The sequence below is a fragment of the Lynx canadensis genome, chromosome D4, assembly GCF_007474595.2.
Source record: "Lynx canadensis isolate LIC74 chromosome D4, mLynCan4.pri.v2, whole genome shotgun sequence".
In the NCBI taxonomy this organism is placed as follows: domain Eukaryota; kingdom Metazoa; phylum Chordata; class Mammalia; order Carnivora; family Felidae; genus Lynx; species Lynx canadensis.
In genome coordinates, this window is record NC_044315.2 from 80,042,997 (window position 1) to 80,059,036 (window position 16,040).

Consider the following 16,040-nt stretch of genomic DNA (forward strand, 5'->3'; position numbering starts at 1 on the left):
TGTATAATATAGTGATTCAACACTTCCATGCATCACCCGGTGCTCATGACAAGGGCACTGTTTTGCACAGCCTCCTTTCTTTCACGCTTACGCCATTTGTTAGCACTAGGTGGCTCCATTTGACTGGTTATCTGCCTCACAACCAAAAGTTCCAGATGTGCTTTTTCGAGAAAACTTATATTAACAAATACTTTAAAGTACTTAGGATTGGATGGAATCTTGAAGTCAGGAAAAGAGATGATTCCGGTATAATCATTTTCTTCCATAATGTCCACTTCTGATCCTTCAGGATCCTTTGAATAAAAACAAACAAACTCAAATCACGTAAGCCACATTAAACAAGTCAATTGATTTATATTATCTCTGACTTATGGAAATATTTACTAACGAATATCTATGTCTTCAAATTAAATATGAAGGAGGAAGATCACTTAAATGTTGTGAAAGGCAAATATGGTTCATTTAAGCTCCCTCTTTTTAACCTCTCCTCCATGTCCTGCCACAGGGAGAGGGAGGGAGAGAGAGGGAGAGAGAGTCAAAGAGAGAGAGGAAAGGAGGGAAAGAAGAGGGAGGGAGGACAGAGAGAGAGAGAGAGAGAGAGAGAGAGAGAGGTTTATATTGGTGTTCGGCATATCCTAGTCTCAATTATCTGGAAGAGACTCAACTTTCTGTTGTATAACTACAAAAAGTGTAACGATAACTGATGTTATAACTAACCAAATGTGAACTTACAGGTTTTATTGGTACCACAACCCAAATTCCATATCTGTTCATGTGAAGTTTTCCAAAGCAAACATGCTATAAAATGCTTTTATTAGCAAGACATTTTAGAATTGTGCCCTATGGACATTTTGAACTTGATTAAACACCCAAAATGGTTAATCAAACTTGAAAGTTTTCGTAAAGCTTCCCCCATAAATTTCCTTCTATGTGTGGGTTTGAAAATTATTGAAAGGAGGTTTTTTTTATTTTCTTTGGACTACATGTAGAGGTCCATTTTGACCTTAATCCAGAAATTTACCACCATGTGCCATGACTGTGAAATTCACAGCCAGGATTTTAAGGTGTTTTTCCCTCGAGGTACAAAGGCCTAATCTGAACAAGAATCAGGATGGCAGCTAAATATCTTCTGCGTTGTTCTTTATCCCTGGAGTTCGTCCCACCCAGTGCTTCCATGATGATCTCTCTTGAGCACTATTTTCGGGACACTTCCTGTATACAGATTTTCTGTGGCTCTGGGATCAGATTCCTCAATCCTCTCTTCTTGGGGCAGCTCATACATGGGATGACTGGCATCCAGTCTCCCTTGTGCCAGGATTTTTCAGCACTGAAGCTCGACTGAGAGAAATAAAATAAAAAGCATCTGTCCACATCCCCTTGTGTTTTCTGACAGAAAAAGGGCATTTGAGCTGACACTGCCTCTCCTCACTCTGTCCCCTCCCAGACTCCCAATACCACTTGGCCAGTTTATTTGCGATCTCATTTCTTACTCCCTCCTGCTGCCATTGGAAAACTCATCCTGTTCCCTACCTAGGAAGTTCTCCACTACTTTTACAAATCTGTGTCTATTCTTTTAATTGAAACCTGTTCTATTCCAGAAAAGGATCACTTCAGCCCTCCCTCTCACCACCATTTAGCCTTCCCTCTGATCTCATGTGCCATTGGCCCTACTGTATCATTAGTTTGGTTTATACTCCAGTGTGGTTTTGTCCTGTAGTATCTACTCAGTATGTATAGCTATTCCTCAAGTCTTGGTTCCAGAGGAAAAGGCTCATAGTTTTAGGACAAGCCAGCCCACACAGACCCATTATAAACTGGTAAATTCACATGGGCTTCCTAGTGGCTGTCAATGCCACTCTCACTGGCTTCCTCTCCTCACCCTCATTCAGGCAGTCTGAGGGGCCTCTCTCTGCATTTCTTCTACTGCTGCTACCACACCTCTCCCTGCACCTAGGTTTCTGCAGCAGCCCAGCCTGGGATTCTCTTACTGCACATCCCTTCACTTCTACTATAGTGGTGCTCATGACTACACATTTGCCCTCCATTCTTTTCCCTGGTCTCTTCAGTAAATCCGCAGGGGTTCCTCCCTACAACCTGCTACATCAACTCTCAACTTCCAGGTCTGGTTATTCAAGCCTCTGGTGCCCTGTTCTAACTTTCAGATCTTATTGACCCCTCTCTTCCCAGGGATGCCTCTGCTCTGGAATCAGATTGCTTTCTTCCTGTCCAATTCCTTTCACCTCTGATTCTGTTCTCGGTTGTTCCTTTCTAGCAACCTGCCCATGTCTTCTCCACCACTCTCAATTTGGCTCAATTGTTACAGGCCTAGTCCAAATCTCACTTCTTCCTTGACCCATCCCTTGGCCATCCTAAACTCTTTTCTGGACTGCTGGAGTTTACAGTCTATATCAATAGTTATCAGCCACAGTCTTGGCACACTCTGATGTTTCACAAGTAAATCATTATAACATAGTCAGAGGTTAAAGTTTGTTAAAGGTTTATGATTTTTGTAAGCTATACAGCATTCCAAGTTATCCCTGTAGTTCACTCCTTCTTGTGTTCTGGTAAGGTTTTCATCTTACAGGGTTTTTTAGTAGGAGAAAAGGGGCTGCAGCCTACTGTGAAAGACCATGACTAATATACCTGCTGTTAACGGGTGAGTGTTACTTCCTCACAAAGGTTTTATAGGGCTGTGACACAAACTGGTAAGACCACAGGAGGCATGTCTTCTATTATGCATGTTATGGCTGATAAAGGGTTGATAACTACTGATCCTTACTTATCTCATGTTTTAACACGATTTTTTGCATGTGTTAGTATGTTACTAAACTCTAAGGTGTTTTTTTTTTTTAATGTTTACCTATTTTGAGAGAGAGAGAGCAAGTTGTGGAGAGGCAAAGAGAGAGTGAGAGGGAGGATCCCAAGCAGTCTCTCCACTGCCAGCGCAGAGCCTGACGCAGGGCTCGATCTCACGAACCACAAGAGATCATGACCTGAGCTGAAATCCAGAGTTGAATGCTGAACTGACTGAGCCACCCACGCGCCCCTAAACTCTAAGTTTCTTAAGTGTAAGTGGCCCAGATTATAATTCTTTATCTTGAATGGTACAAATAAAAAATCTCAGATGTAATATTCAATTAATAGTCAACCAACTCTTAGTGGTTGATTGATGCTTTTTAAGAAAGGAATCATGAAGGATATATTTAAAGCGTTTAGCTCAAAGTCATAACTGCTGAAAGTTAATTTTCATGAGTTTTTTTTTACATGTATCTATTGTCGAGGTATAGACTTACAATGTTCTACTTACAGAAGATGTTCAATAACCATTTACCAAACATTGAATGAGTTAGTGTGGGGTTAGGACAGAGTTTTGGAACCACATACCTAATCCTGAAGATGAGCTAAATTATTATTTAAATAAATAACATACTTACGATGTAAGTTAAGACAGTTTCTCTTTTGGCTGGTTTCAGGTCATCATTCAGTGAATAAACTCTAACCTTTACTGTAAGAATAATTGATATTATCAAAACTTCCATTAAACACAAGAGTATTTTGATTTTTTTACAATAATCATCCTTAAAAGAGATGAGTATAATGAAAAAAAACTCAATCACAAAAATCTACACAGAAAAAATCCATATTTAGAAGAAAGAAAAAGTTAGTTTACAGACATATACATTACTGAAGATTATTTTCTTTTAAAGAGAATTCTCTTGGATGTCTTTAAAGAGCTACTTTTCCTAGTGAAAGTAAAGTACAGGTCATTTTGTTAAAATATATATCCATACAACTTTTTGGGGAGCACACATTAGGCCACTGTTTATCAAGAATTTCATGGTAAATAAAAAAAGAATTTCATAGTGATCTCTACCATATGGTTATACGGGAATATAATGTCTCGTATAAGAGTTGAAGATTTCAGTGGAAAATTAGGTAGTTTGATTTCAACAATATACACTTTTGCACTTATAAAAACCAGCAAGGCCCCCAAAGTATCCCTTATTGTTGCTAATGGCAGCTTTGAATTGTGTGGTATTATTAGATTCATTGAGCCAGATCCTACCATTGTTCTGTCATTGTTGAATGTGTAATGGCAAGGGCTCAGGAACAATTAGTTCTCATTTGTTTCCACCAGCTAATAGATCCTTCCCTGCCTTTTAAGCAAATGCATCTGCTTAGAATTGAACTCTTAACTGCTTGAGACCTGCTGATCTAGTTCCTTCCCATACGACATATTGTAATTTCCCTGATGTTCATTTACTGATGCTCAAATCATTTCATGGCCAAAACTTTAGCCACAAAATAAAATTGAAGTGGAGCCATAATCCTTTTAAAGGGTTAGTATTATGCAAAGCTCTACATAAAGAAGCCACATTAAGCTCTCTAAAATTGGTTTCAATAAGGTCAAAGCAAAATGTTCAGTAAATCTCCCCCCCCCGCCCCCCCCCCCCCCCCCCCCCCCCCCCCCCGCCACCCCCCCCCCCCCCCCCCCCCCGCCATGCACACTCTGCTGTCCCCCTTGCCCTCATCCCCCTTCCGCCTCGTGTCCTCCCTTCTGCATTAGGGACATACCCAGTTCAGACTGAGTGTCACTGGGATGCTGCCAGATGCAGTATGTCACACAAAGTTAAGAGCTCAGGCCCTGGAGACTCTGGGGGTCAAAACTTTGGTTTCATTCCTGGGAAGGTCGCTTCCTAGCACGCCCCGGAGTGAGAGACTTAATCCCTCTAAATCTTAGTTCCCTCATCTGTAAAACAGAACTGCTCGTATCCATTCTGTAGCATTGTGAGGGCCAAATGAGACAAAGCTGTTACACAGCCTGGAGCATCAAAACTACTCAACGAGTGCTTATTACTTTTATTTTAGTATTGTTATTTCTACAACTGCTACATATCTACTTTTTACCCAGTTGGAGTCTAGATTAGAAAATTAATCTTGTATTCACGGCAACAGTGTATTGGAGGCAAGATCAATATAATTCTTTAGTACCAAAGATAATGGCTTCTTAGGTTTTGAAAAAAGCGTATTGAATGCCTTCTATGTGTCGACACGATGCTAGACTTGGAGATAGGGCGGTAAGAAAATCAGACACGGAGTGGGGGAGAGAGCGAACCCGTGATATCACAAGTGTATGTGCAATCCAGGGTGAGAAGCACTACAAAGACACTGCCTGGCTTTCTGAGAGCATAGAAGAGGGGGATCTGAAGCAGTCATAGAGGTCAGAGAAGGCTGTGCTCTATGGATGACGTGTGGGAATCGAGTGGGTGTTAATAAGGCAGGCGGGGGCGAGGGGCATGCATGTACCAGGCAGAGATATACAGGCTTTAATATATACAGGCAGGAACGTAGTGTGAGAAAGCAGCTAGAAGGAGGTCAGTTTGACTGGTTTCCACAGATGAGGGGGAGCATGGTGGGTGATAAAGCTGGAGGGGAAGGCAGGACACAGGTTGTATGGAATTGAAGGATTTTTGTTAATATTCTGAAGTCTTTAACCTACAAAGCCTCGAAGACTTAAGCCTTTAGCCTTAAAGATGGTTACACTAGAGAAAAAAAGAAAAAAAAAAAAAAGAAAAAAAAAGATGGTTACACTAAATCCCTCAAGGATCTTCAGATTAAATGTGTGGATCAAGACATGAGAGCTAGAAATAACAAGATTTAATCAGTTCTACTAAGAGAATGACTTAAGTAATTTTTTTTCTTCTGTGTAAATGAGGCTTTGTGCTATTCCACAGATCAAATAGTAATGGAAAACACTTCCCTAGTGCTTACTCTGAGCTAGGCATTGTCTTAAGTGCTTTATCCATATGAATTCACTTATCTCTTACAACGATTCTGTGAGGTAAGTTCTAGTATTATCTCTATTCTACAGATGAGGAAAGTGGGGCTCAGAGAGGTTGAGTAACACGTGCAGGGTCATAGAGCTCACAACAGCCCAAGCTGGGGTTTGAACCCAGACAATCTGGCTCCAGAGTGTCTAATCTCTTAAATTAGTCCTTTGATATAAGAGGAGGACAAGGGCAAAGATATGTCTGTTTCTAGGTATGATTATGTTTTAAAGTTTGTTTTTGAGAGAGAGAGAGAGAGACAGAGTGTGAGCGGGTGAGGGGCAGAGAGAGAGGGAGACACAGAATTCGAAGCAGGCTCCAGGCTCCGAGCTTCTAGCACAGAGCCAGATGTGGGGCTCGAACTCATGGACTTCAAGATCATGACCTGAGCTGAAGTCGGTCGCTTAACCGACTGAGCCACCCAGGCACCCCAAGGTATGATTACGTTTTAAAGGGCCCAAGCTTTATGGGCTCTATGTACATACTAAGTCCTCTTCCTGGAGTCAAGAGATGCTATTACTCTGCCAATGACAATCTGTCCAAGCTGACAGCAATATCCCACCCTTTCTAGGCCTTTCCTTTCTGAGCTTGTCTGAACAGGAACTCCTGCTGCAGTGGTCATGGTTAGGCCTGTTCCTTCCTACTACTGTCATCACCAAAGTCAACCAACATTTAGCAAGTATGCACTGTGTGAAAAGTGTTTCCACAAAGCTGGCTGGTCCCTCTACCCTTCCCCCTGTCCTTCACCAACAATAACATTATTGAAAGTCCATAAACTCCCCTCCCACATGTAACTCTCTTATAATGCTATCTTTGATGTACTCAAAAGTTAACGATGGTGAGAAGAAGATACGGAGGAGTCAACTGACTGCAGACATGTGACCTTTATTCATTTTTTAAATTTTTTTTTTTTTTCAACGTTCATTTATTTTTGGGACAGAGAGAGACAGAGCATGAACGGGGGAGGGGCAGAGAGAGAGGGAGACACAGAATCGGAAACAGGCTCCAGGCTCTGAGCCATCAGCCCAGAGCCTGACGCGGGGCTCGAACTCACGGACTGCGAGATCGTGACCTGGCTGAAGTCGGACGCTTAACCGACTGCGCCAGCCAGGCGCCCCGACCTTTATTCATTTTTGAGAGACAGAGCGCAAGCAGGGGTGGGGCAGAGAGAGAGGGAGACACAAAATCCGAAGCAGGCTCCAGACTCTGAGCTGTCAGCACAGAGCCTGACACGGGGCTTGAACTCACGAGCTGTGAGATCATGACCTGAGCCAAAGTCAGACACCCAACCAAATGAGCCACTCAGGCACCCCTACACTTTTTTGAGTTTTACTTTTGGTTCACTGGGAATAAATCCAGTCATCTATCAGTCATAGAATGTTGCCTGCTATCCTGCCCTTTCTCCCACTAACAGAGGAACCACGAATATGAAGCAATATTCTATTAGAAACTTTCTTAAGTAGAGTCCCTCAGAAAATTAATATCCATATATCTGTTATCTAATTTATTCTTTGCTGAATCATCTGATTCCCTAGGGTTGGATTTGTTTTCTGAATTTGAGGAATAGCTCTAAAGTCAAAGGAACTTTTTAAAAAATGAACATGGCTCCATAATAAATTATTTTCTCATTTCCAAAATTATATTTGCAATTACATCTTCTACTTGTTTAATAAATAAAATATAACACAATATTTTGCAATTTTTAAAAAAGCTTTTTTCTCCATGGAAACAACTAATGGGGCAGATTATATAATGGTTCATTTTGTACTTTCCATACAAATTTAAAATTTATACTTAAATGGTGTATTTAGTAATTTCTATATAAATTTTAGATTAAAATGCTCTTTATAAGTATAGAAGTCATTGGGAATTGAGACTCTTTTGATCAAGTGGGAAACTTGTGTCCATTTAATTTCAAGTGTAAAAAAAAACTCTACAGTATAATGTTAATCCCCCCCTCTCCACCACAGAGGAAGAGGCATCTTATACCCTACCTGACTGTTGTGGAGTGTAAACAGGCTTGTCTGTATGAATGAAGAGAAATCCATTGTCATAGGTTATTGGCACTTTTTTTGATCTTGAAAAATGCTTCGATACAACTTCCAAATACACATGCGAAACTGGGTTCTGTCCTCCAGACAACTGTTTGGGTTGTACCTGTTAAAGAAAATGTTGATGGACTATAGTTTTTAGGTTATAAAAACTGTTGATTTTCTGAGTCCTACTGTCATTTCAATAGAACAAAAAAATGGGTATGAGTATTAAACCATTTAAAAGTCGTAGAGGAGCCAGAATACTGAATAAATTTTACCCAAAGTGTGTCACTGTCAAATATCATAGTCAGGATTTAGCCTTAAGCAATTAAAAGTCTTTTGGTTTCCATGTTTCCTAAATTTTATATACCTTTAATAAAGCTGCTACTATAGAAGCTTCTTAACAAAACGTTCATTTCATCAGCTCACTGGATTAGCCCATGCTCTCCACTCCCTCAGTGCCGCATCCTGCCTGATGTTCAGGACACTTTGTACTCTCTCTATCCTTCTGCCCCCACGGGTTGACCTGCCTGCTTTCTCATTTGGTGTATGTAATTGTAATTACTTTACATACGTTTGCATGATATGCAAATATAATACATAAAGAGTAATAAAAGAAAGAAAAGTGTTTCTATGAAAACTCAGGCTTTGGTAACATGGGGTAAAAGTTAATCCCTAAAACCAACAGCCGTGGAATTAAATCTGTGAGATCACTGTCAAAGTTTGGAAGACAGTAAAAACCTATAAAGACTCTGCACTCAGATTGCTTTACAAGTGTCTTTACATTCTTTCTCCGCTTTAAAGAAACAGAAACTGTAAACAAAGATGATTTCTTAAAGGTGCAATGCATAATAAATAAGATTTGACACTCCAACCAGGGTGCCCAGGCTTAAAGAAAAGACCTTGGCACAACATCAAACAATTGGCAAACAAAGATACATTACAATGTAAAATTAAATGCCGAAGATATGCATCAAGTTTTATGATTGCCTACTTAATCTACTCTTTCAATTAACTATCTAAGTCTGGTCAAGTCATGAGCACTTTCTGTGATGATGGAAATGTTCAATATCTACATTGTCCGATATGGTAGCCGCCAGTCACATGTGGCTATTTGAGCACTTGGAATGCGGTTATTGTGACTGATGAACTGAATTTTTTATTGCAGTTAAATTTGATTGATTTAAATTTAAAGGTAACAGCCACACATGTGTGGCCAGTGACATCAGATATAAGAGTGTCTACTGAAATTAATTGGGAAATTAATTTTAATTCTTAATAAACCTAGTAACTGGAAGTATTTAAGAGATTAGAGGATTTGCAATCAAGAACATTAATGAAAAACTTCCTACATTTGGTTACAATTTATTTAGATCAGTGTTTCTCAAATTTGAATAATATACAGACTCCATTTAAAGGATAAAATGTGGGGTGCCTGGGTGGCTCAGTCAGTTAAGCATCCAACTCTGTTTTGGCTCAGGTCATTATCTCATGGTTTGTGAGTTCAAGCCCCACATCGGGTTCCGTGCTGACAGTGCGGAGCCTGCTTGAGATTCTCTCTTTCCCTCTCTCTCTGTCCCTCCCCCTCTCACTCTCTCTGTCTCTCTGTCTCTCAAAAATAAATAAATAAACTTAAAAAATTTTATAACGGATAAAATGTTCTGGAGGACTCTCAGTGCTGACTTTTTATTGTTTATAATATAGAATATCAATATAATTCTCATCTTAAGCTCTTTTGTTTTTTATTTTTATTTTTTTTTAATTTTATTATTTTTAAGTAATCTCCACACCCAGCGTGGGGCTTGAACTCATAACCCCGAGACCACAAGTGCACAATCTACCGACCGAGCCAGCCAGGCACCCCTCTAATCTTAAGCTCTTTTAAAATTTCAAATATAGATTATTTTTTAAGGAGCTCATTTTAAAGAAACACTGGTCTAAATGAGCTTCAGAGCCCCTTCCATGTCTAGTTGTCTTTGATTTTCTGGTTGTTTACTTTTGAATCTATATCAGAATTTAAAACAGCATTTTGAGCAGGAAGTAATTTTTAGTTAGAATTTTAAATAAGAAATGGCTGCAAACACTACTCTAACCAAGGTACACTACAATATCTTCATAGAAGGAAAAGTTATTTGATCCAGAATGATACAGTTTGTCAATGGGAGCTGTTCACTCAGGTAACCAATAATTTTATTAGTTTGGGAAGCTATAATTGCAGAATATTGGAGTTCAAGCTAACAAATGTTCTATAGCATCGTTGGGGTTTTGTAGGCAGTGCATTACAGATCAAGATGCATATTCATATTTTTCAATTTCTTTGTAATGGTAATTTTCACAGTTAGCTAGTATTTTCACTTCATTTCCAAATATTTTTGCATTAGTACAATTTTACTTTTCAATACGATCATTACAATTTACATGCATTGCTCAAAAAGCAGATACAACTCTTCCATTTAGAGTTTTCTGTTTCATCTATATTATCAGGGGTGACTGACATCATTTAATAATTACACAGTGGTGAGTGATAATAAATGGCCAAATCTCTACAACATTCAAAGTTGGTACACATTTTGTTGAGAATATTCTGTATGTATAAAGAAAATGAAGAATAAATACATACTGTTAAGACTGCAGAGTTTTGGAATTTGTTCTCCATGGATAAAGTAACATAGCCTGAAGAGTAACTAAATTTTTTATCAGGATAACTTTTAAGAGAGATTGTTGCATCAAATGCTTCGGTGTATCCATAAACTTGAATTACAATATTTTCAGATGCTCCAACACGGAATATTTTTGGCGCTGAAATGACATACCTGTTGAAACAGGATAAAAAAAGGGCCGTTATCTTTAGGTGATTGCATTTTGTCGTGTTTCTTATTTTTTCATCTCACGTGAGAAATTCAAATAGGCACATTTTCTCAAAAGTGGTATTTTTAAATCAAAGTTTATTAGTGATCTATGATAATTTCAGCATGGCTTCCAAGAAGAAGAAGCTTGGAATTAAGACTTGAGAAACAGAGCTGGAGATTTAGTTAGCATTTAGAAAGGTACTAATAACACTTTCCCTGAGCCGCAGCAGCAAAGAGAGACTTTGAATGCTGTTGACTGGAATATGTACCTAAGGTCAATATATTTACTCAATGAAGAAGAAGGCGACAAAGGCACCAGGGATTGAATTCCAGTCTGTCATCTACTGGTTGAGTGACCATGGTAAAGTCACTAACCCTTTCTAAGACCAAAATAATTTACCTGTGAAAATATCACCTTCTTTACCAGCTTGCAGTAAGGACTAAATGAGAATATGTATATGAAAACACCTAGCGTGCTTAGTACTCGATAAATGTTAAGTTTCCTTAATTTGACTAAAATGAGTTAAAAGCTATTCCCAGTATTTTTTTTCACATGGTTTATACAAGAATGCAAATGAGTCTATATAGGTTTTTGAAATAAATTGTTTAAATGTGTGTATTTTCATTGGTTTATTAAAAGAACACTTACAAATATAAACCCTTAGTTATATTTCATGAAAGTGGCTAATTTGGATAGTGAGAGCCGTATGTGTGATTACACAGGAAAAGAAAAGTGTGCTCCAACCCAAAAGGTCACAGTGACGGACTAATTCAAGTGGCCGAACAGGCCTGGAGGCCACCTGCCACGGCACCTGGCAGAATTATTGCGGGCCCCTGTCAACAATATGACGTTTAAAAAGTCAGGAAGTCTTTGGTAACAAATGAAATTAATTTGGAAACAATTAAGTCCTTTTAAAGCATCTGGCAGCAAACAAATTGTAAAAGAGGGAAAAGATCTCCAGATTTCCAACCATCATCTGAATTCCTCAAATGCTTACCCAGGAAGAGGAGGAAATGAGAAAAGTTAAGTTTTGCTGATAATAAGATACATTTCCTGAAATCTGTGCCAGGTACTGTTTTAACAACTAGATAGATAGATAGGTAGATAGATATACTCACTTTGTGCTACAACCACTCTGTGAGGAAGATCTTATTATTACTCCCATTTTACAGATGAAGAAACTGATAATTTACTTGCCGAAGGTCACACAGTTAAGTTACAGAATTAGGAATTGAACCCAAGCAGCCCGTTTCCTGGGTTAACAATTTCAATTGCTATACTAAACTAGATAGCAAGAGTCATGCAATCTGAAAAATCTAGAAAAATACGCTATTTTAATTTCAGCATTCTCGTAAGTTTTATCTTTTTCAGTTTAATATTGTTTTAATTTTGAATTGTCCATGTGGTGGTGGTGGTGGTGATAAAACATAAAGTATTCAGTATTTAGAAGTCCCTAAAAAATGGCTTTGGAATCACCCTTCATACAAATTCTAGTCTTTATTGGCTTATCAGTACCACAATCTGTTTACATAAAAAAATCATTCTTAAAAAAATATATCCTACTTTTCTTATTTTCTTTCAACAGTTTAAGAGGGTCAGGCCAGGGACGCCTGGGTGGCTCAATTGGTTAAGTGTCTGGCTCTTGGTTTTGGCCCAGGTCATGATCTCATGGTTTGTGAGTTTGAGCACCACATTGGACTCTCCACTGACAGTGGAGAGCCTGCTTGGGATTCTCTCTTCCCCTGCCGCTACCCCACTCGCTCTCTCTGTCTCTCTCAAAATAAAGAAATTAATTAAAAATATTTTAAAAAGAAAAGAAGATCAGGCCACTGAGCTTGCAGAGAGGCAAAAATATGACTTTGGCCTCTACCTGGAATACTCTTTCCCCAGATATTTGCATAATTTGCTTCCTCTCACTTTCTACAACTTTGGGGTAAGGCCCCATCATTTCTTTATCCTCTGACTCTATTTTTTTCTTCCTTGTACTGATAGCCACCTAATATTATTCATTCATTCATTGGTTCATTCATCCACCCATCATTTGCTTCTCCCACTAGAATGCAAGCTTTATACCACCTATTACATCCCCAGTGCCTATCACATGGTAGGTGCTCAATAAATTTTGTTGAATCAATCAGTCAAATTAATTATATTGTTCGCTATGCTGTAAATAGCACACTGTCATTTTTTCAGAGAAAGAGAGGAGGTGCTTATTAAGGGCCAGTACGGTGTAGTAGAAAGAATTCAGAATCATGAGACCCAGGTTCTAGTCCGAATTCTACTACTAATTTGAAGTCACTTAATCTCAATCTCCCTGAACTTTTGCCACTTGCCTCTCAAAAGTGAGTATATAAAAACTACCGAGGGAAGGGGGTAAGATTGTGGCCATGTGAGAAACTCAGATAGGGGTGGGAGAGTGTTGTAAATTTATGACATCCTGAGTATACATTTATATTTATATTTTCAATATTTATGTATACATTTATGACAAAATGAAAAAAAGGAAAAAGCAAACCAAAGTGGAAAAAAAAAAGAATCCTTAATACAAGCCCTGCTTTTGTCTCCCTCCAGCAGCATGATCTTTGGCAAGTCACTTTCCCCTCTGTCTGGGTTTATCCTTATATGTGAAATAAGTAGGTTCAATTAGATACTTTCCAGTTCCTTTTCAGTACTAAAATGCTATTTCTAGATACAAAATCATTTATTTATTCATTTATTTATTTATTTAGAGGGAGTGAGAGTGAGCACGAGCGGGAAAGGGACAGAGAGGGAGACAGAATCCCAAGCAGGTTCCACGCTGTCAGTGCAGAGCCTGACCCATAACCTGAGTTGAAATCAAGAGTTGGATGCTTCACTGAGCCACCCAGGTGCCCCCAAAATCAGTATTTTTTTTTAACGTTTATTTATTTTTGAGTGGCAGAGTGAGACAGAGCATGAGCAGGGGAGGGGAAAAAAGAGAGGGGGACACAGAATCTGAGGCAGGCTCCAGGCTCTGAGCTGTCAGCACAGAGCCCGACATGGGGCTTGAACGCATGAACCTCGAGATCGTGACCTGAGCCGAAGTCAGATGCTTTACTGAATGAGTCCCCCAGGCGCCCCCAAACCAGTATTTTTTAAGAAATACTTTAAAATGCACCATATTTCCATAACACCAAAATTTGTGAAGAATTAATTCATAAATTTAGAAACAGTTACAATAGGTTTTCAAATCATAGTATTAGAATTGACCTCAAAGTAACATGTGCTTTACTATGTACAATAAGTACATGGAATATACAAAGAAAATTATGAACCAAATAGAAATAAGCAATCAATGGCAAGAAAGTTTATTATCTTGAGTTTATTTTCTGCTCTTCTGAAGAGGAATTCAAACAATCACTTATGTAGATTTTTATAAATAACAATCCCATAAAGCTGCTGTGTTGTAAGCCACTCCTCAAATCAAAATGCTTCCATGACTTTCTCATTCAGAAGTGAGACTATTCACCAGGTGCTCTAGGAAGTAGAAAGTTATTTTCAAATTCGCACCATCTACTGAATTTATTTTTCACTCATCACAACTAAGATGCATTGATAAATGAAGATGGGTTCTTTTACTTACGTTTGTTCCTGTCCCCAACTTTTACCCAGGAAGATTAAAAAAACAAGTATGCCCCAAAGGCCCATGGCTGGAGGTATCAGTAAACCATGGATATAACCTTTTTGAAGATACTCTCCTTTTAAATAAACTGAGATTGAAGAATTTGGGTACATTAGTTTACTGGTTAATTATTAATGTCAGAAAGAGGGACTTTTAAGTCGGAAAACTAAAATCAGAACTGAAAAACACCCTTAAATGCCCAGATGCAGAGGTAGGAGATCTTTTAGAAAGGGATTTACACCTAGAGATTTATTTTGATTAATACAAATAAGGAGATTCTAACATGGGAATTTGACAGTAGAATGAATGGCTCAAAGCTAGAAGCCAGTAGATCTCTTTGCCTTTGGCCTTATTCCTTTTGACCAGGACACCTGCTCTGAAGTTGTATCAATCTGTGAGCATGCCTCTGATAAATCTATATGCTGTGATACTGACAGAGACCCACCAGGATTCAGTTTCAAAATGAGATGATTTTAGGATAGGTCTGGTTTAGACAAGGATCATGAAGTAATCTTTCTAGAGAAATCCTGAGTGGTCGTGTCATTGGCACTGGAAATGGCCTAAGGATAAGACAGATCTTCAGAGAAGCTCTATGGAATTGTTCCTTGGTCTGTCCCAGTCTACAGAAGATGCTGAACATTAGGTAGAGGAAAGATTGTGATAGGCAATGAAAATGCCATGCTGAGGACACTGGCATTATTTTCTAGGAAATAACCCATCAAATACTTTTCTATTTAGCAGGGAATGGATATCCTCCAATGTCTATTAATTCATATGACACAAATTCCAAATTTGCATTCATTCAGATGCAGAATATCTTTTTTTTAAAAATAAACTCATGTTTATACCTTTCAATGAAGATTTTAATAATTTTAATAGAAGAGCTGAAGAAAAAAAAAGCTTCCTATAACAAACAAGTCTATTAACTTAGAATGAAATAAAATTTTATCCTTGAGATTTGTATGTTTTATGTTTGCTAGAAAAAATTTTATGTACAATCTTCCTTATATTTGTACTCATCTACCTTAGTACCTAATAGGTACTTTATTCTAAAGTAACAGAACCAATTTCTCTAGACATTTTTCAATTATTCAGATGTTTTAGGGTCACATTGGCATTCCTTGCTTTGAATTAATAAGGTTTTAACCTTACCAACATTTTAGTACTAAACTCATTAGAAAAATGTCACACAAAAGAGAATTTGATATACAAATTTCACTAAAGATATTTCTTGCATGTTATTGAGGTGATAAAAAAAATCTTCCATGATTGTCTGACAATCTAGTACATTTATTTCAAAAGGGAATCTGTGAAATGATTAAACTGGGTTACGAAAGATGGGTCAAGTTAAAACAAACAAAGTCCTTTTGCCATCATTTTCGGGAAAAGATACTTAGGAGAAAGCAAGAATACTCAAATCATTGTAGATATCTGTGTTTTAAGCCCAAGGAAGTTTGCTTGTATTATAGAATCAATAGTGATAAATGATATTTGCAAACATTTGCAAACATTTCCAAACATATTGGCATATTTCTGTGAAAGAAAACACTTTTTATTTTTTTTCAATTTAAAAAAAAAATTTTTTTTTAACCTTTATTTATTTTTGAGACAGAGAGAGACAGAGCATGAACAGGGGAGGGCCAGAGAGAGAGAGACACAGAATCCGAAGCAGGCTCCAGGCTCCGAGCT

General features: G+C 38.2%; 1 protein-coding gene across 2 annotated transcripts in view; it reads right to left on the reverse strand.

Annotated features, from left to right (window-relative positions):
* Nucleotides 1-14,413, reverse strand: part of C5 (complement C5) — an 85,810-nt gene extending 71,397 nt beyond the window's left edge. For both annotated transcript variants that reach the window (XM_030293024.1, XM_030293025.1), the window contains exons 1-5: nt 14,313-14,413; nt 10,482-10,674; nt 7,823-7,985; nt 3,435-3,505; nt 202-293 (exon numbers count right to left, since the gene is read on the reverse strand). In XM_030293024.1, coding sequence (XP_030148884.1) covers nt 202-293; nt 3,435-3,505; nt 7,823-7,985; nt 10,482-10,674; nt 14,313-14,377 — 584 coding nt within the window. In that variant the 5' untranslated portion in view covers nt 14,378-14,413. The remainder of the gene's footprint in view (nt 1-201; nt 294-3,434; nt 3,506-7,822; nt 7,986-10,481; nt 10,675-14,312) is intronic.
* Between the last annotated feature and the right edge of the window lie 1,627 nt (nt 14,414-16,040).